This window comes from Aquarana catesbeiana, linkage group LG05 (genome assembly GCF_042186555.1).
Source record: "Aquarana catesbeiana isolate 2022-GZ linkage group LG05, ASM4218655v1, whole genome shotgun sequence".
NCBI classification, from domain to species: Eukaryota; Metazoa; Chordata; class Amphibia; order Anura; family Ranidae; genus Aquarana; species Aquarana catesbeiana.
The window spans coordinates 555,328,315-555,350,472 of record NC_133328.1 but is presented as its reverse complement, the minus strand read 5'-3'; the positions used below and the strand labels follow the sequence as shown (position 1 = coordinate 555,350,472).

The following is a 22,158-nucleotide window of genomic DNA, read 5'->3' as shown; positions in this document are numbered from 1 at the left end:
TAATATACGCACATAGGAGTGTTATTCTGGTGTAATTCAGAATGTAAAGTGATATTAAAGTCTTGTTTTCTTTTGTTTAAAAATAACAAACATGTTATACTTGCTCTGTGCAGTGATTTTGCACAGAGCAGTCCAATTCCTCCTCTACTCGGGTCCCTCGCTCGCACTCCTGGCCCCTCCCTCCTGCCGAGTGCCCCCACAGCAACCAGCCGCTGCTCTGCGTATGCATTCAGATGAGGAGCCGCGGCTCGGCCCCGCCCCCTCTCTGTTCTCATTGAGACAATAGTGCCCGCTGCTGTCTCAGCCAATGAGGAGGGAGTGTCTCGGACAGCTGAGGCTCTTAAGCAACATTGCTGGATCAAGATGGGGCTCAGGTAAGTATTAGGGGGACTGATAGGGGCTGCTGCACACAGAAGGTTTTTTATCTTAATGCATAGAATGCAATAAGATAAAAAATCTTCTGCGTTTAGAACCAGTTTTACTGATCTATATTAAGTTTCTGTGTGTTAAAAGGGTTAAAGAACATAAGTGCCTCACATCCTTGAAAAAAAGTCAAGACTCGTGTATTTGTGATCACCTCTCACACCATTTGATCCTCCAGTCCTCTTTCATCCTCACAACTGCATTCTGCTGCAAGGTAATACCATATTTACATGTTTACATTTTATTGCCTTTAGAGAAGAATTCTTTTAACTTTTTCTCAATCTGCCAGTGGCAGTATATCCTTCACAATTTCCTCTATGAACATCAAGGGATTTAACAGCCCAGCAGAGAGGCATATGCTCTGAAAGATACCAGTAAGCTAGGCTGTGACATTATGTGCCTACAAGAGACTCATTTTAATAATTGTAACTCTACCTTGTTGTCAAACGACTTTATCCCCACAACTTTTTCGCAAGTGCACCTTCCAAGAAACAAGGTGTGGCTATAGCATTTAAGAACATTGTGAGAATATTGTAGCCTTTAATTGTATCTCATCCATCACAGATGACATGGGTAGATATACTATCCTCACCTGTGAGATCAATCATACTTTATACACATAGGTAAACATATATCTACCAAACCTTAAACAAATTTCCTGTTTGAAGAAAATATGGTGAAAAGTTAAATCTACAGTATGTGCTAAGGATCCATCATTCTCTGTGGTGATTTTAATGCTACCCCTGACATACAGTTGGATATCTCTAATCCATTTCGCAAATGATTTCATATGATGATTCCATAGAGCCACATTAGCTCACTTCATTACCACCTCCAACTTATACTACGTCTGGAGATGCCAGCACTTCACAGAGGGAAACTATTCCTTTTTCTCCCATGCTCATCTTACTTACTTTAGACTGGACTTGTTTTGGTGGATACATTTTTACTACAAAAATTTAGCAAGTTAGTAATCCATGAAATATTATGGTCTGATCATGCTCCAGTTTTCAAAATGATAGGGGAGGCTCACACAGAAACCAGAGCTAACAGTAATGTGTTATTGATGTCTACACCGGAAAATATGAGATACTTTGTAGCTTTTTTTTATGAATCTCCAATCTGTGACAGACCCCTTTGTTTTATGGAATTCTCACAAAGCTGTCATTAGAGGCATCTCCTTTAAATATCTGTTATAGCTAGGAGAAAAAGGATGCATCAGCTCAATGACCTTTTAGCTAAAATACAATATTTAGAGGGTTTAAATAAAAAATTCCCATCACAAATAACTCTGTATGCTCTTGATATCTCAACATTCTAGACAACTTAGAAGACTCAATTCCAATTTCTATCACCATGGTAATAAAGCTGGTATTGGTGTTATGTGCTAGCCCCCCAACTGCTGCAGGAAGAGATGGCTAAACAAAAGATCCTTCATCTTCTGCACCCCAAAACAGGGAACAAACTAGTTAATCCCAAAGAAATTACAGACGCGTTTAGTGTCTTCTACAGTTCACTATACAGTCTTAATGGTGATCCCTCAGTTTCCCAACCCTCCCCACAGCTTATCAATGCTCTTATTCAAGCTAATGCCCTACACACACGGGCGGACTTTTCGGCAACAAAGGTCCGACAGTCTTTCCGACGGACTTTCGACGGACTTTTGATGGACTTCTGACGGACTTTCTAACGAATGCCTTGCCTACACACGATCACACCAAAGTTCGACGGATTCATACATGATGACGTACGACCAGACTAAAATAAGGAAGTTGATAGCCAGTAGCCAATAGCTGCCCAGCGGTTTTCATCTGTCGGACTAGCATACAGACGAGCAGATTTTTCGACCGGACTCGAGTCCATCGGACAAATTTGAAACATGTTCCAAATCTAAAGTCCGTCAGATTTTTGACCGAAAAAGTCCGCTGCAGGTCTGATGTAGCTCACACGCGGTCGGATTGTCCACCAGATTCGGTCCGTCGGACCAGTCCGGTCGAAAAGTCCGCTCTTGTGTACGCGGCATAAGAGGAGGAATTTTTCAGGCTTTGTTTGTGTATTATCTAAGGTTGATCCTTCCTTGCATTGTGCACTGTCCTTGACAATGGTACTTTTGATGAAACAAGTCGGAGCTTAGCCTTGCTGGTGTCATCATGCCTACGGGATGGAGCAGAGTGAAATTACATGCTGAATTTTATCACTTTTTAACTTAACAAACATGTTGGATTTTTACTGGATTATGCTATGTGCAATATTTTTTTTTCCATGAATATTCTGGTTTATCCATGGTTTCTTGCTGATCATTTCAGAGGTGTTCTTTTTGTTGTTTACAGATGGTCTGCATTGTGATCATCTTCAGGGGCCACTGCAACTGGGCATTGCTGCAACATTCATCCGAAGGTATCCCTATAGTTAACTATATTTACCTAGGTATAAGTGCACAATTCTTCCAGGGTATGGGGTTTTTCTCTGGGTTAATTTAAAAATGTATAACATTTGATGGTAATTCATATTATTTGTGGAGATATTATGTAGATTATATAAGTTTACAAGACCTTTGTGTTAGACTTACAAGTATCTCACAAAAGTGGGTACACCTCTCACATTTTTGTAAATATTTTATTATATCTTTTCATGTGACAACACTGAAGAAATTACAATTTGTTACAATGTAAAGTAGTGAGTGTTTAGCTTGTATAACAGTGTAAAGTTGCTGTCCCCTCAAAATAACTTAACACACAGCCATTAATGTTTAAACTGCTGGCAACAACAGTTTGTACACCCCTAAGTGAAAATTGCCAAATTGGGCCCAAAGTGTCAATATTTTGTGTAGCCACCATTATTTTCCAGCACTGCCTTAACCCACTTGGGCATGGAGTTCACCAGAGCTTCACAGGTTGCCACTGGAGTCCTCTTGCATTCCTCCATGACAACATCACAGAGCTGGTGGATGTTAAAGACCTTGTGCTCCTCCACCTTCCATTTGAGGATACCCCACAGATACTTAATAGAGTTTAGGTCTGGAGACATGCTTGACCAGTCCATCACTTTTACCCTCAGCATCTTTAGCAAGGCAGTGGTCATCTGGGAGGTGTGTTTGAGGACGTTATAATTTTGGAATACTGCCCTGCAGCCCAGTCTCCGAAGGGGGGGGATCATGCTCTGCTTCAGTATGTCACAGTACATATTGGCATTCATGGTTCCCTCAATGAACTGTAGCTCCCCAGTGCTGGCAGCACTCATGCAGCTCCAGATCATGACACTCCCACCACCATAATTGACTGCAGGCAAGACACTCTTGTCTTTGTAATCCTCACCTGGTTGCCGCCACACATGCTTGACACCATCTGAACCAAATAAGTTTATCTTAGTCTCATCAGGCCACAGGACCTGGTTCCAATAATCCATGTACTTAGTCTTCTTGTCTTCAGCAAACTGTTTGCGGGATTTCTTGTGCATTATCTTTAGAAGAGGCTTTCTTCTGGGACGACAGCCATGCAGACCAATTTGATGCAGTGTGCGGCGTATGGTCTGAGCACTGACAGGCTGACCCCCGGCCCTTTCACCCTCTGCAGTAATGCTGGCAGAACTCATACGTCTATTTCCCAAAGACAACCTCTGGATCTGACGCTGAGTATTTGCACTTAACTTCTTTGGTTGATTATGGCAAGGCCTGTTCTGAGTGGAACCTGTCCTATTAAACCACTGTATGGTCTTGGCCACCATGCTGCAGCTCAGTTTCAGGGTCTTGGCAATCTTCCTATAGCCTAGGCCATCTTTATGTAGAGCAACCATTCTTTTTTTCAGATTCTCAGAGAGTTCTTTGCCATGTAACACGGGTGAGGAGTTTGCGGCTCCTCCCTTCATTGACAGTGGCAATGATTGATTAGAGGTGATGGGGTTTACTTATTTAAGTGACAGATGTAGGGTCAGACTCCACCCACTGATGAAGTCCACACCCAGGATGATACACGTTCGGGAATAGTAGCCAGACCCTTGGATGTTGTACCACAGTCACCACCAACCATGTTGAAGTACGCTGGGATCATGCTAGTTGTTTGGTATGCCGGCATAGTTGAGTGCATTTTATGTGAGTGTTTTATCTCTATCGTATTCTGTGTTTACAGAGAGCACTAGATATCTTTCACTTATTTGAATATACTGCTGAACGAGAGTATGCATCATTGAAAGGAGGTGTTGGAGACTAAGAGAAAAGAGGAGCAGACACCCGATTTTTCCCCGATTAGGGGCCTGTTTACTTGGGCCCACTGGTAAAACAGGGGTCTAAGTATAAGGTGAGCGGCCATCTATTCACTGGTGGAGGATTGTTCATGAGCACTGTTATAATTATCCAACATGGAGGTGGAAGAACACAGTATCTTGTTGTATTAGAAACATGAACTGTTGATTTATTCTGATTATTTGCCCTTCGTTGTAGGACTTTTTTGAACTCACTTTCACTGTTTTATGTGGTAGCAGCCACAATTGTTTTTTGGATACATAATTGTTGCATTTTTATTTACACATAGTCACTAATGATTTTGCTAGTTTGTTGCTAGTTGCGCTGCACTATTTATTATGGTTTATTTCTAGGACTGAAGTGACTGAACACTTTTTTGGTGTTAAGCAGCAAAGCAGCAACTGTATTATTGATTTACACTATATATATATATATATATATATATATATTGTAATGTTTGGGGTATTTAGCTCAAGCGATAAATGCGTTTTTAGTGCAGTGAGTCCACCTCAGACAGGCATTATAGTTAAGGGCCTGGTAGCCCACGTTTATTAAACCGAAAAACAAAAGCAAAAAGGTCCATTCAGGATTCCCACGCAGGGGTTTAACTTCATTAAGCACTCCAAAAATAAGGAAAACATACCAAGCCACCTGGCTCTCTTGTCAGCAGTTCCTCTGCTTGCTCTCAACAGATTTGCCAATTCTTTACAGCCCCCTGGACTCACTGGCTTCCTCAGTCTCCCCGACTCTCAAGGCTGGCCAGCCTTTCCCAGTCCCTGGGCAAAGAATCCCCTTTACATAGGCTGCAGACTCCCACAGGGCAGACCACTCTCCAGACACAGGTCTGTTTTCACACAGCAGTAGCAACAAGCTACACACACTCCACCTTCCTCCACCCTCTGCTCTCACTAGCCCCTCGTTATATGGGCTGTGTGCACCTGGGCACACAACCTGCTGGCTCTCCATAAGACATGGACACAGGGTTAGAGATCCCATCCCTTTTCCCAGTGACAGGGACTATTACAATATATATATATATTTTATTCTTTTTGAGATTTTGTTATTAGTTAGTTTTCGCTGATCTCCTTTTGGAGTGCTTGGCATATATTGTTCATGGGCTACTAAATCCCACCAAGTCTGTGTTTTCTTTTCAAACAAGTGAAATATTTCCTAAAAAATAGTGATTTAAATCTCCTGTTTTATTACTTGTGTTTATCAACTGAAAAAACCCTACTGTGCACCCCAAATGGCTTATTCAGTAGGAACAGAACAAGTCAGCATAGGACAGGAAGTCATTTTATGGGAGAACTGTAAAGACCAGAAATTATGCCACAAAGAGCCGAGGGTCTTCCACGTCATCACTTCTGGCCCTATGCCGATCACTTTTGCGATTGTCATGTGATTGTGGGGGAGACGAGTGAGATGGCTCTTTGTGGCCTCATTTCTAGTTTTTGCGGGTCTCTGATGATGTCACGTCCAGTCCCGTACCGACCTCTTCATTGGTTGCCATGGTGATGTTGGGAGATACTATTTAAATGCATTCCACAGGCCTGATCCATTCCTACTGAAAAAGCCTGTGGATCGGGCATAAGGCATTTGGGGGAGGAGCTACATCAGTGATGTCATTTGGCAGCCATCTTGAGTTTGGTAGAGTCTGTGGTGAGATGTGTCATACGCTGTTCATAGCACTGTGTGTGTACACATTTTTGTGAGGGATATTTTCTAATTTGAGCAAATATTCTTAAATGTGTGGCAAGCACTATTGGTTCCCATTCCTTTTGCATGAGTGATTTTTCGAATCAGAGGAGAGTGGAGGAGACAAGAAATGGATCTGGGAGCCATCTGATTAGTGGGAGCAATAGCGCATCTAACCCTTGCCTTTTAACCAGGGTCTTGTACGGAGGTGAGCATATACTTAACATGGGAGGTGATTGCATGCTGATCACAAGTGATTCATACGTTGAGGATAAAATAAACGTGCATGTGGGTTGTACTGAAGAATGGAAGCAGTTTCAAGAACTATCTTCTCTGGACCTTTTTATTGGGACGTTTAGGTTATTTTATTTGTGGTGTCGTATGGTATAGTTTGCACTACATCATTTAATTATCTACAATATCTGAGGGGTGGAGTCAAACCACTTTTGCGATGCGGTGCGAGCAGCAACTGTTTGATTTATTGAATGTCATTAATTATTTGCACTGTATTTCCATCTATTTACGTGGCGGTGACTGCACTTATTGTTATTTAGTATTGTTCTAGTTTACTGCCAATTTAGAAACTAGAATTTAATGCCAACTTGGTGTACACATCCACTCCCTTCAGTTAGAGATGGTGTGCTATTACTCTAGTGGGCTAGTGTAGGGGCTTTCCCCACTATTCCTCATCTGCAATTACTCATGTGATTGAGTCCTTAGGTTTCTCATATCTGGCTGTGGATTACGGATTTATGTTCCATGTACTTATTTTCATTCCATACTTTGTGCACCGTCAATGTTTTTGTCCCTCTATTTTCACTTTTTATAGATTCTTGTTGAAAAAATTTAGGGTACAAAATATGGCGTACAAGAACTTTTTGAAACTGCCAAGAAGATGTTAGACAGCTGGAATGTAGCTGCCCAGAAAGTAAAAACATCCAACAGTATAAATAGCATATTAATAAACAAAACTTGTACCCTGCAAGTTAGAGTAGGTATCAATGAGCCAGGTAAATTTGTTGAAGAGCGCAAAACAGTAAGCAGATAAAGACATCAAGTCTGAATAAATAATATGATCTGCAACAAGGAAATAAGAGAGAAGGAGAGAGAAAGGAAGGATGTCCACAGTAGGAAGGTAGGAAAGAGATGGGGGGTAAGGGGGATTGGAGTGAATGCTGGAAATGCCCAAAATCAGCACCCCAAATCTGGATTACTATAATGAGTCATAGCTCTCCGTGGACTGTGATGGATGGGCATATTGTATCCACGGGGTCCATATCTGGGAGAATTTATTTTGTGTGTCCAGCGGAATACTGGTTTCTCATTGATAAAAAAAAACAAGTGGATCCGCTGACAAACTTCCTTAAAGGAAACAAATAGTTTTTTCCAGGCTTTGGCGATAGGTCACCAATTTGAATTAGGTTTTGGTAAAATCAGGGGGTTTAAGGTGTAATAAGACATACAAAAAATCACTGCTGTTTTTCACGGTCTCACACTTGTTAATTTATGGCACATGTGGGGTGGTTGGCCTTGTGCTATTTTTTTGTCTAATTTTTTATCCTTTATTTTTGGCTTTTTGCCATTAAGTTGCCCTGGCACATCTCTCATTACTTCAGTATGTCATATTGTAAGTTGTGGGTGGTCCATTCCTGTCTGGTGTCTTGGGAAAGTTGGTCTGAGCGCCTTTGAAATTTTGACAATAAAATGCTGTTGTTCTGGCTTACCTACAATGTAAGGCCCATGAGTGCATCTGTATAAAACAGTGTCCCATTATATTTAAGTCACACACAAAAATAAACTCAAAAACCATGTGCAATTAGCCAGTATTTTTCTGTAGTATGCTTTAGTGTAGAAAATAATCCATTATTTTAAAAAAAAAACAAAGAAACGTGGTCTTGTAAAGTAACAAATATGGAGTGGCATTATGGTAGTCCAGAAATTTGTGAACATTTTCTATTAAACATATACTTAACTGGTATTCTTAACTCCCAGAAGGGTGGAGATGAGATACAATGAATTAAAACAATCAAAGCTATAATTTTCAACTTGTAAATGCTATCTAATTGAGTACATTGAAATTATATCACCAACGCCATGTCCTTTATTGCATTCAAAATAATGTAATGAGAAACAATAGCTCAGTAAACACAAAAGCAGTATATATGCTTTGTAATCAACATTTAGTAATGAGATGCTTTCCCTGTGTCAGCACATAAAACATGCACGGTTCAGGGGATGTCACTTCTAAGGGGTGGTGTGTAGTTTTCAGCCAATAGGAACGCATTTTACCTTTCTAAATGGTATCCCAATGATTTAAAAACTAGTGAGATTTTCAGTTTATTGTGGATCTTTCTTGAGTTGCCAAGCTGATCTAAGGCTTCCTGCACCATCTCCGATCACCACAATGAGTCTGTCTGCTAGCGAGAAGGCTGCTGTGCTTTCCATGGTGGGAAAAATTTCCTCCAAGGCCAATGATCTGGGTGCTGAGGTTTTGAACAGGTAAGGTTCTTTTATTCTTGGTTATATTTTATATAGATGACAACACTGTGGATTTTCAACTAGCTGTATAATGTAACAGCACAGGAATTTTTAGGCTAATGAAATTAGTTTTGACAAATGGCTGACAAATGGCTGCTCATTACATGGAATAAGTCATTCTGTGAAGGAATGTGATGTAGATAATAATAATAATCTGAAAATGTCTATTTTCTTATGTGTATACATATTTTTCTCCTTACTCATTATATAAGTATACAGGTTTGCTCTGTTCCTATATTTTCTCAAAATGGCGGGTACCCCCTACATCCCACACATCAGAAGAATGCGGAACTGAAGATAAAACCAAGGACAGCCAAACCTCGTTATGAAGTTTCTCCATCTTCTTTTCTATCTTAACCAATGAGATGTACCTATTAGACTGACATAGCAATGACGTATTTTTGTGTATAAAACATTAGCACCACCTTGAATAAATTAGAAGTGTAAAAAGTAACGGTGCTGAGCGTGTCTCAGAGTGTTTACTTTTATATGCATGCATAGCCACACTTTCCAATTAGAGACAGCAGCAGATAACCTTGGGCTCGATTGGAGCTCTTAATCATTTCCATAACAGATGGTGCCGAAACCCGGGAGCTTCAGGCTACAGTCGAAGCCAGACCGCGATAAGGATTCGAGCGTTAATTGAAAGATAAAAGGGGGGGTTTGCGCAGCCCTAACAGTATGGTAAGTTGATTTATATTCTTACCACTGTACGACTTTCTTATCTTTTGGTTAACGGCTGGATTCTGTCGGTATGCTGAGACTGTCTTAGAGGCAGGTATTTCCTCGCCTGAGGCTGTTTTAACGAACCTGCCAATGGGTTTCTGCTGTCTGTATTTGTTCACTGTCTGCCATTCTTTGGGCTACGAAACACAGCAGTCTAAAAGTGCTACATAGTGTGTTCTCATCCCCAGATGAGCTGTCGGCCTCTGGGATGAGGTTTTTCCTTGTAGCAGACGGTTATAGGACAGGTTACTCAAGGTTTGTCGGACCTTTGAGGGTTATCTCAGCTGCTGGAGCCCCCCGCAGTCTGAAAGTGTTACAGATATCTCACCCCCAGACGAGCTGTCGGCCTCTGGGAGTAACTGTAATGATGACTATAAACTGGGTTTAAGGGGAGTTGTCTGCCCCTGAGGTTATCTTAGCTTGCTGAAATTTTGCAGTTCGAAGAGTGGCAGGTGTAATGTCCTGTCGTGAGTGTATTTGTGGTTTACTGTTTGCTATACACGAGAGGGGTTGGGGTGGGGGCTGGTTGGGTCGCGGGCCGTTGCTCCCCACTACCCCTGACGTTTTTGTTCTTGTTCTGAGATTAACCGTACATTACAGGGTTATAGCAGACAGTAGCAGCTAGGAGCGCAGCCTTATGTGCCCCCACCCAAGGAATTTGTTGATAAGGAGCAGTGAGAAGAATATTAACCTCTTAGTTGTACGTATTCTCCTCTCAAGCCATTAGCTGAGAAACAGAGAGAGAAAAGAATGTGATATTGTGAAGAATGTGATATTGTGAAGAGGAGAGAAGATGTTTAAATAGTTGACAAAGTTGAACGAAGTGGCGAAAGTTATGTTGCTAAAGAAACAGGGAGAAAAATCCTGTGTGATAAAGAAAATTGGATAAAGGAAGTTAAGAAAGATGGCGATTGCATTATGTATGTGTATCACAGAGCTGATGATATGCTGGAACTTGAAACAAAAGGAGGGGAGGGACAGCACTGCCCTCCGTCTAACAACCACTCCTTTCTCACCACCCAAGCACAACCCACTGTGACAACTCAGCCTGGTGGCCATCTTAGTGCACCCATGCCTTCACTTTCTACCCAGCCCAGTGCACTTCCTGCCGGCGGCCATCTTGGTACACCCAGTAAGCTTAAACACAGCCTGTACCCAGCCCTCCCTGTTTTAAACCAGGATGGTTCATACCACACATCTGTCTTCCCCAATACGGAAGCATCACATTCCCAGGCCGGATATGTTAATGATGAAGAAGCGTCTGAGTGGGAAGCCCAACAACAGGCAGCAAGGCCACCCACTGATTTAACCCCTAATCCGGCTCCGGACTCACAGTTCCGAGAGGATCTCAAACAGATGTTGGCAACCGTAAGGAGTAGTGCCCCTTGCCAGCCCCCGCCCCAACAACAGTCTCGGTTACCAGAAGGGGCACCAGTGATGTATGTCGGTTTTACTCCATCACAAGCAGAGGCCTTAGTGACAAGTCTGCCTGACCCAGAGAAGCAACCAATTCCCTTCTACCACAGGATAGTGCAGATACAAGAAACTTACTCAGCTGCCTGGAGAAACTTGATCAGCCTATGCCAAATCAAAGCAGGACATGTCTTTTGGCTGGTCATGCAGACGGCCTTTAATGATGCCAGCCTGACAAGTGCCACTTCATACATCTCAGGCGTGGAGTTCCGTGCACAACTCCACGACTGGGCAAAGGAGAAGTTGACGGATCAGACCACCACAATCCAAGATATTACCCAAGATAAAGGGGAGTCTGTGAAGAAGTATCATGCTAGACTCATAAAGGCATACACACACATGTTATCAACTGCTTTTGTTTCAGGGCTCAGAGAGGATATCAGAAAAGGCCTGATGGTGGCCCGCCCTGAATAACATTCAATGAAAATGTCTGATTTATTGTTGGTGACCAGAGGTATAGAAAATCAAAAAGGTAAAAAACCAACGCCCCTCATGGTAACCCATGACGAAGATCCCGCCTACACTAGTCCACCACCACTGCCCAATACCAGGGAAAGGATCACCTGTTACAACTGTGGGAAACGGGGTCACTTTAGAAAAGAATGCAGAGCCCCAAGATGTCCCAGACCAAAAACCTACCACTTTCCTCATTGACAGGGGTGCAGCCAAAAGTGTGTTGAGGGCGGTGAACCTGCCTGATAATTCTTTCCTTTCCACTATTGACGTTTCCTGCGTGGGAATGGATGGGGTGCCCCGCTCCAGTCCACTTCCTGATTTGCTTGCCAGGTTTGTGGTGTCCTCTACATGTCCCTTGAATCTACTAGGAGCTGATGTGTTGTCCAGACTACAGGGCTCAAACAGGACACGCCTGAAGGGGGGATAAAGTTACATACTCCCCTATCTTTAGAAGACTCATCTGCTTTGTGTTTTTTTTTGCCTCTCCTGATGACACTTCATGAAGCAATAACTTCAAGTTCAATACTGCAGGAGGTACTTGACAGAATCCCAATGGACAGAAGACAATGGTCATTTAAAAGTGCCACCAGTATCAGTCATGCTAAAAGAGGGCGAATCATTGCTCCGGAAACCACAATAACCCCAAGAAGCGAACCCCTAAAGGAGAACCAGGTACCTGTGGTGGATGTCTTTGACTGCAAAATACCTCACAGTGCTGGACCTTACAAACGCTTTCTTCAGTGTCCACCCTCACCCCTCCTGTTGGTACCTTTTTGCATTCATCCACGGAAAGAAACGGCAACATACCTAAACAGTTGTGCCACAAGGGGCACAGAACTTTCCAAGCCAGTTTGCAAAAGCTATGGCTATCATCCTTGACACATGACAAGAGGAACACCCGGAAGTGATTCTCTTCCAACATGTTGATGACCTTCTCCTTTGTGCAGCTGACTTACCCCCTGTTGAAGTCACCTCAAAAAGCTTGTTGTGCTATCTTGCCAACCAGGGGTGCAAAGCCTCAAAGCCCAAATTGCAGTGGTGCTCATCACCTGTCATTTTCCTTGGACACTGTTTGTCCCATGGGACAAGACACCCCACTGAAGACAGGGTGCAAGTAATCTCTGACATCCCACTGCCACAAGGCCAGAAATCCCTTCATGCCTTCCTTGGACTAATTTCCTAGTGTGGAGCGTGGATTCCAGAAGCCTTCCTACTGATGCTCTGCAATCAGACCTTTCTCCAGATGTCTTCTGAAGAAATATCTAAGTTTGAGGTCCTCATCAAGTGCGCCATCCCCGGCGCTAGGGCTCCCAGACTACGACAAAACGCCCAAGCTCTTTGTATCCGAACATCTGGGACATGCGGCAGGTATACTTACCCAGTGACACAACATCAGCCTACGCCCCGTAGGATTTTATTCCTGTCGGCTGGATGCGGTAGCAAGAGGAGGCCTATTGTGTCTGCGAGCTGGCTTTGCTGCACAAACCTTGCTTGACAAAACTTTTAACTTGTTCCTCGGACACTGCCTCGTTCTGCTTGCTCCCCATGACGTTGTTGCCATATTCAACCAAGATCCAGCCGAAACACTTGGCCACTACCAGATACTTGAGACTCCTGTGTTTCCACCTACTGGACAGCATTACTCTATTAAGTTGTCAAACACTGAACCCTACCACCCTTCTTCCACTTCTCCAGGGGGGAAAGGAGGAGGAGGAGTAGAGTCTTGACTTGTCACCCCATGACTGCATCGAACTAATACGGTTGGAAACCACGCATCTTCCCCCTGTGAGTGAAATACCCCTGCAGGATTCAGAATTCAGACCTAACAATTTATGTTTGCTGAAGAACGTGGCAAATACCGCACAGGACACGCGGTCACCACTGAAAACACTGTTCTACAAGCTGAAGCCTTACCACCGGTGATGTCTGCACAGGAGGCAGAGCTGTAAGCACTTACTACAGCATGTAAATGGGCAGAGGGAAAAAGAGCCAACATTCATATGGACTCAAGATATGCTTTCAGCATTGCCCATGATTTTGGTGTTATCTAGGACAGAGGATTCCTGACTGCTGCAGGAATACCTGTGAAAACTTGATGGATGCCTTGCTTCTCCCAACCCAAGTGACTATTCTGAGTAAAGCACATGACAAACTGAACTCAAAGGAAGCTCGAGGCAATCATCTAGCCAATTCAGCTGCCAAACAGAGCTGGTGGTCCACGGGAAGTGGACAGCAGGGTGGTAGAAGAAGACAACCCTGTGCTTACCTTACAGACTCTCCCAGTGGACAGAGTTTATCTAAAAGAACTACAGGAAACAACAAGTTCGGATAAGAAGGAAAGCTGGAAACGGAGAGGAGCAACTCTCAGAAATGGACTATTCGAGTGCAGCAAGAAGCCTTGTCTACCCAGGAGTATGTACCCAGCCGTGGTGCAATGGGCACATGGAGCTGCCCACTTGACAAAGACTTTTATGAACTCTCTTATCAACAAGTGTTACACCAAGAGTTACTCCACTGACCAACAACTTCTGCAGATCATGCATTATCTGCACCAAATGTAACCCAGGACGCACAGAAAAAACACAGAAGAAGCACCTGGCAAAAGCCCTATACCCCATTCCAGAGGATGCAAATTGATCATTCTCAAGTGCCAAGAAGTAGCAGATTTGAAAACGCCCTAGTGGAAGTGGTCATGACTGCCAGGACCACAGCTAAGAAACTACTGAGCGAGATAGTATGTAGATTTAGGGTCCCAGAGGTGATATTGAGAGATCAGGGAGCAGCCTTAACAGCAACCCTTACAAAAGAGATTTGGGCAGCACTGGGGGTTCAGTTGGCACTACACACCCCATACCACCCTCAAAGTAGCGGGAAGGTAGAAAGGATGAATGGGACACTAAAAAAAAACAAAAAAAAACAGGATGTTAAAGATGGCCCAAGAGACTAACATAAGTTGGCCAGACAGTTAGCCCATTGCCCTGTTCAGTGTCAGACACACCCCCGGGGGAAACATGCTCTATCCCCTAATGAAATTTTGTTTAGTTCAGCTCCCAGACTTGATTGTTACTTTCCACAACAGTTACAGTTGCAGTCTGATGTGTTGACTAATTATGTAACCACATTATCACGAGACTTAACCTGAATGCATGTCCAGGTGTTTTCTTCCATTCCAGATCCTGAATTAGATACAGGAACACACCAACTACTGTCTGGAGATCCTTGAGCCAAGATATGATGGTCCATTCCAAGTTTTGCCGACCACAGCCACCTCAGTCAAGTTGGCCAGGAAGAACACCTGAATGCACGCTTATCACTGCAGGAGAGCGTGTTTTTGGGTGCTGCATATCCTTTTTCTGTTTGATCTAGAGGGAATCTGGACCAGTGAATGTGCCCTTGCAAAGGTCATTATGCCCCCCCCCCATATCCTAACCTAAGATAACCCTGATACATACACTTACCCAGCACACAGTCAGAGGAGGAAGCGAGCAGCTCTCTCCGGAAGCTTTGACCCTCATGTGTACATAGATGCCATAGGGGTTCCAAGGGGGGTCCCTGATGAGTTTAAAGCCAGGGACCAGGTAAAAGCTGGTTTTGAGTCTTTGATCCCCATAACAACTGTCAACAAGAATGTAGATTGGATTAACTACATGTCATGGTTATGCAGTAGAGTTTGTCGATCAGCATACCTGTCTCCATGTGATCATCTCTAGAGACCAGCTGACCCTCACCTGACTGCTTTTGTAACCTCTCCTCTAAGCATGGCCCCACCCCAGGCCCTATCAGGGAACCCTATATTAACCTGTGCACTGCAAGCCAGCAGTGCTGATCAACCATTGTGTGTTAGCCTCTATGTGTACTTGCTGTGTTTCCTACATCTGATTCCTGTTACCGACTTTGGTGTGTACTCTGTTGTCCTTGTCTGCTTGTGGCCCCGACCTTGGCTTGTCCCTTACTTTCCTTGTTGTTCCAGCCTGCTGCCTCCTTCCTCTTTTCCTGTAGTCTACTGTGAGCGTGAGCTGTGAGACCCTGCAGCGCAGTCCATCCTTACCATTAAAGGCTCTGGTGAACACCTGCTGGCTCTTAGACTCCGCGCCCTGGGGAATCTATGCTTTAGCTCCCAGTGGGATCTGTGTCAGTGATCCAGTAGACCTGCTTCCTGAACCTCCCAGGGTTCAATCCGCAGCAGTCAGCCGTAGGGTCCACTACCTTGCGGTACACTCCTGATTCCAACAGTGTGCATCTGTCACCCAGCCTCTAGGTGACCTGACACTACACATATTATAACCAACAGAGATTTGTAAATTACACTAAAGATGCCCTCCAGGGAATTGCTGACCAATTATCCCCCACTTCCTACATGACATTCCAGGACCGGATGGTCTTAAACATGGTGCTAGCTGGGAAAGGAGGTGTTTTGTAAAATCATAGGAAAAAACGGGAACCTGTTGTACATACATTCCTGATAATACTGGCCCAAATGGTAAGGTTACTTTAGCTATAAAGAAATTAGAAGATCTGTCATTGGAGTTGAAGAACTCAGATATCACAGACCCATGGGATCAATACTTTAGCTGGATGAGTGGGTGGCAGAAGGTGCTCACCCAGATACGGGTAATGGTATTAATAATCCTGGTTCTTTTAGCCCTGATTGTATGCTGTATTCTACCTTTCGTAAAAAGTTAATGAGCAAGGCTGTAGACAATAGCACACCTACATTTCTCCACCAAGAAGAAGAGGACCCCCTTATGATGGAAGATGACAAACCCTTCACTCCTCCACAGTCACTCCCTGTCCAAAATCTCACAATCCTATAGGGTTATAGGGATAGATAGCGCCTGACTGCACCTCTCCAGCTGTATCGAGGAGGGAAGTGAACAGTTGCTGCCCAATTCTATATACAGCCTAAAAGAGTTGCTGAGGAGAAGGGCCAGGCCAAAGTAGGACCTTTAGTATTAGGGACAGAAAAGAGAAAATAGTCATTTTAGTGGGGACTGTGAAGGAATGTGATGTAGATAATAATAATAATCTGAAAATGTCTATTTTCTTATGTGTATACATATTTTTATCCTTACTCATTATATAAGTATACAGGTTTGCTCTGTTCCTATATATTCTCAAAATGGCTGGTACCCCCTACATCCCACACATCAGAAGAACGCGGAACTGAAGATAAAATCAAGGACAGCCAAACCTCCTTATGAAGATTCTCCATCTTCTTTTCTATCTTAACCAATGAGATGTACCTATTAGACTAACATAGCAATGACGTATTTTTGTGTATAAAACATTAGCACCGCCTTGAATAAATTAGAAGTGTAAAAAGTAATGGTGCTGAGCGTGTCTCAGAGTGTTTACTTTTATATGCATGCATAGCCACACTTTCCAATTAGAGACAGCAGCAGATAACCTTGGGCTCGATTGGAGCTCTTAGTCATTTCCATAACAATTCCAGTCTTTTTCAAAAAGCGACTGAATTCATATTTTGTCTCCACTCTACAAAACTAAACGTTTTCAGGTTGAGGTAAAGCATTGTAAAGTCAAACTTTTTTTCCCAACATAAAAAAAAGGTTTATACTTACCAATTCCTCCATTTCTGGTGTCCCCTACCTGTGCTCTCTGCTCCACTTCTTCTGCATGTGCCAATATAGCAAGCTGCTTGCTATAGGAGCACACATGTGGGCTTGCTTCTGAGTAAGGCTGTGTGCATCCATAGACACACACAGCGTGGCTCAGCCCTGCCCCAACTTTCCCCTCACAGGATTTGACTGACAGCAGCAAGAGGGAATGGCTCTAGCTACTATCAGTTCAGCCTGTGTTATCAGGGAGAGAAGAACTGAAGCTGAGCACAGTGCTGGACCAATGTAAGACTCAGGTAAGTGTTTGAAAAAGGGGGGGTGGAGGAGCAGCTAGTGGAAGTTTTTTTTACCTTAATGCAGAGAAAGATATGCAGTGGAAGAGAGAGGTTTGAAGTCTGCTTGATAAAGGCCACATCCCTAGTACAATATAGAGGAGAAACTCCCCTTGAAAATAGGACTTTTTGGGCTCAAGGAATGCACAAAGATAGATTTAACATAGTATTGATATAAAGGGAATGGAGTGCCTGGCATCACCCAGCGCCACTGGTGTGGTGTGCAGGGCGAGGTCCTGCGCTCGAAACCCACGACACGTTAAATCCGTCCTAACCAGTGTGCGTGGCTGGCATCCCCACAGTGAGCGGCAGATAGCCAGACAAAAATTATGTCCATAGGTCACGGGTGCAGATGGAGTCACAATTTTTTTTTAAGACACCCCTTATGTTAAAGTGGGAGGAAGACCTCCATCTATCCTTCTCTGAAACCCAATGGACAACGGCCATTCGTTGTAATTAGTTATTGTTCCCGCAGTAAATATGGGTCAGCGTGTTTACTGTGGGAACCCGGCTGTGATTCCTTGTGGCTTCACAGTCAGCTCCCCACTATACATGCACGAGCCACACTGTGCTATCTGAATTGTCCCCCAGCCTCCTGGGACCTGTGACATGTACAAAGAGGTTGTAGGCAGGGAGGGCAGGAAGAACTAGGCAGAACTAGAACAGTCGCCTAGGCAGTCGAATTGGAAGTGGGGAACGGATACCTGTCAAAACTAGATATTGGCTACATTTTGGGTGACATTCTGCTTTAAGTCACACCTGAAAATAAATCTTTGGAAGTACCAAATATGGAGTGGAATTGATAGTCCAGGTATGTGTGGGCTTTCTCTGTGAAATCTATACTTGCCTGGTATTCTTGACTCCCAGAAGAGTGGAAGAGATACACCTTTAATGAAAACAATCATAACTATTCTTTGTAACTTGTAAATGCTATAGAATTAAATACATTTAAAATATATGTGGAATGGCATGTAATGTAATGCAGTAAACTGCAATGATCTGCAATAGCTCAGTAAACACAAACGGAGTGTATATGCTTTGTAATCAATAAGATGTTTACCCTATATCAGCAAATACAGCATGTATGGTTCAAAAGATAAGTCCATTTTAAAGGGTGCTATGTAATTTTGGCCAATAGGAACACAACTTGACCACTGTGAATGGTATCCTAATGCTTTACAAACTGGCAAAATTTTTTGTTTAATGTGGACCTTTCTGAAGTTGCCAAACTGATCTAACTTACTGCACCAGCTCCCAATCATCACAATGAGTCTATCTGCTAGCGAGAAGGCCGCTGTGCTTTCCATGGTTGGCAAGATTGCCTCTCAGGCCAGTGATCTTGGTGCTGAGGCCTTAACTAGGTACAGTTATTTTATTCATGGTTATTTTTTATATGGATTATTACAGTGTGCATTTTCAACTGGATAAATAATGTAACAGCACAGAAATTATTTGGCTAATGTACCAACACTGACAAACAACTACCACGTAGAATAGCCAGAGCCGGAGGGAGATGCTCCTATTTAGTGGCGACTGTGTAGACTGTCTGCCCTTTGCAGTCTAGTCTCCATAGTCTCACTGCAGACTCAGCCAAGTGTGTCTCCTTCATGGATTACTAGACAAACATTCTCGTGCCTCCCTATCTGCCCTCTATGGTCTTACCTGGCCGATTCCTGTAAATCGGGTTCCTTTGGGGTGTCTGTCTGGGGTCTAGCCTGGTGATTTGCGGGTGCTAGCATTTGTTTGGTGGTTCCAAGTAAGCATTGCACATCCCCTGAGGAAGCTAACAGCGAAACATGTCGGGCTAGTGTGCAATGTTTCTATTTGTGATCTGTGATTCATCTCTTCATTTATGACCACCAAACACCTGTTATTTTATATTGCTCCAAAGTTGCTTGTTTTTTATCTTTATGTTACGCAATAAAATTTCTATTTTAACTGATGAAAGCCAATTCCTTCTCTTTGTATTTGGCACTGCAAAAATCCCCCTATTTTTTCTTGTTGTTTCTATCTATATTGGGATGAGGTGTCTAGCTTAGGGGTGTTGTACCATCAACCAGACCAAATGTTTGTCAATCCAGTTCTATTATCAATGTGTATGGCCTCTAAAAATCTAAGAGACTATTAACAGAATTTACAACCTGTTTAAACTCTACAAAACTAAACATTTTCAGACTGAGGTAAGCTTAAGTGATAATTGGGAGAAAGATGTAATAAAACAAGGAGATCATTTCCATTTCTTGAAGGACAGTAAGGTTTGTTTGTTAGACTTAACAACAGTGAAAGAAGACAAACTTTGCTTTCCCAGTGTCTATATATACAGCATATGCATTTTATTTACTGTGCAATGCATCATTTTTCATATACTAATTTCTGCAGTCATTTTATTTTCTGTTAGGCTTTTCCTTAGCTCCCCCCAAGCCAAAACTTATTTCACCCAATTTGACCTGACCCCTGGCTCTGCTGACATCCAGACACATGGTGGAAAAATTATGACTGCTCTTGCAGGTGCAGCCAATCACCTGGATAACCTTGCTGGCAACCTCTCCTCCCTCAGTGACCTGCTTCCCTTCAACCTAAGAGATGATCCAAGAAATTTTGCTGTGAGTACCACTGAATGTTATTATACAGCAATAAGATAACTTGATTCAGGTGGACAGAATACATTGAGTTTAGGTGTTTGCAGCATTATATAGTATTGAAACTCTGGTGGGCCTCCGTTTTGATGCTAATATTTAAAGGTCATACTTTAAGTAGTAAATATACTTGGAATGCTATGACAGTTTTTAGGAAAATTGTCACAACATAAATATTGAGGATGTTATTACTGACCTCTCTAAAAATGTTAGCTTTTGGTCTGTCATGATTATTTTCTTAATTCAATTTTTTCTTAATCAGTAAGATGTGAAGCCAAAACTCTTGTTATGCATATTTATTGTGGGTCGCTAACTTGGAAGGTATTAAAGGCAGAGAGTAAACATAATAGCCAGGTAAGGTACAGTAGTAAGCCCCCCTGATTTAGAGCATCTTCCACAAAATACTTTCATTTTGAGAGAATAAGTTTGCTTTGTAACTTTTAGGAGTAGAATAAATTAAGACAGAGAAGTAGAGCTGGTGCGGAAAGGGCTGAGGTAGTGTCTCAGTCCCAAATTAGTATGCACAACACAGAGAAAAAATATTTTGCCCACAAAACTTTTAAAGAGTCACACCTCAAACAATAGCTATTAAAATATGAAAAATGTATTGACATACATTTAAAAACAAACATTGCACAGTAACTGTATTAATAAGCATGACTAGTGTTACATTGAAATCACATAGAAAGAAATTAGTATGTGGGACCTAGAGGTACCATATAGATACCACAATCGATCATGTCGAGACCAGTCAAACAGTTGCTTCAGATCGATGGTAGTATCTATATGGTGCCTCTAATTTCTTTCTATGTGATTTCGATGTAACACTAGTCATGCTTATTAATACGGTTACTGTGCAATGTTTGTTTTTAAATGTATGTCAATACATTTTTCATAAAAAGTGTGTAAATGTCCCTCGCGTTACTCAGAGTAATAGGTGAATGTGTGAAAGCACAAAAAATAAATAAAGTGAATATGTAAAAGCACAAAAAATAAATAAATAAAGTGAATAAATCTGCAGCAACACCTAATAGTGTTCACAACACATAACCATAAGTAAGTGGTGTAAAAGTGATCTTGCGCAGACTTGTGAATAATGTTACAAATACATAAAGTGCAAGGTGCAATCAATGGGAATTGTGACAACCTCAAATATAAAAAGGTTGTAAAAACTAAAATTAAAGGTTATATTGGCTCCAACAAGGGACATCAAAAATGGTGTGGGAAGATGAAAACAAAGGTCCAATTCATGTGCAAAAAAATGGAAGACTAAATAAATGTGCAAAAAATGCATGTGCAAAAAATGCAAGAAAAATACATAAATAAACATGTATAAAAATAGTTCACTACAAGAAACAGAAAGTCAATTTTTTCTCATCTTCTACGGAGAATGGTGAATACAGGAGGAATAAATGTTCATAGAGTGGTGGACAGGGATGGTGTGATACTGGAAAGCCGAATCAGTGCTCATCAGTGTCCATAAGTGACTTCATAAATTAGTTTTCAGTCAGTCTCACAGAACTCTCATATACTGTATTAAATCGCATGATAGAATAGATAAAATTCTCCACCGCTTCCCTTTGGTTCTTTTTCAGCTCACATACACTTCAAAAGGGACCAAGAATACCTTCTCCAGCTGTAAGTTCCTCCACTCAGCCGCCCCAATGCACTCCGGTGCATTAATGCAGCAGTGATGGGGAAGAGAAAGAAAAAAGCACCTCCAATAGTGTAGTAGGGTTTTAAAGAATAGGGTGTGTTTATTGGTAACAAAAAGGTGGACTCTTACATGTAAAAAGTAAAAACAGGCAAGAACAGTTTAAAACCGGCATTTTCGGCGCCTCCCTACGTCACTTCCAGTGCGCATCTGACTCCAGCCACTGCCTACGTGTTATGTCTCGTCACGTGACTTCACCTGGGGAACTGGATTGACCGTACAGGCATTGTTTTTATATGATGAAACCGGAAGTGTTTGAGCGGCCATTTTCTCATGGACGGCTCATTGTTTAAATCGCGGCCATTTTATTGGTTATCCATGCACACCGCATGGCGGCCATTTTCTTGTAGTG

General features: G+C 42.5%; 2 protein-coding genes across 2 annotated transcripts in view; one reads left to right on the top strand and one right to left on the bottom strand.

The window, feature by feature from the left end:
• RALYL (RALY RNA binding protein like) overlaps positions 1–22,158 on the bottom strand; it is a 1,862,755-nt gene that overhangs the window by 1,210,355 nt on the left and 630,242 nt on the right. The window lies entirely within an intron of this gene.
• LOC141145310 (uncharacterized) lies at positions 8,521–19,403 on the top strand. The gene is made up of 2 exons (XM_073631885.1): positions 8,521–8,854; positions 10,340–19,403. Exon 2 carries the CDS (start codon positions 10,538–10,540, stop codon positions 11,504–11,506), a length of 969 nt encoding a protein of 322 aa, XP_073487986.1. The 5' UTR covers positions 8,521–8,854; positions 10,340–10,537; the 3' UTR covers positions 11,507–19,403.

Coding starts and splice junctions, on each gene's coding strand:
- LOC141145310 (XM_073631885.1), top strand. CDS start 10,538: ATGTATGTGTATCACAGAGCTGATGATATGCTGGAACTTGAAACAAAA.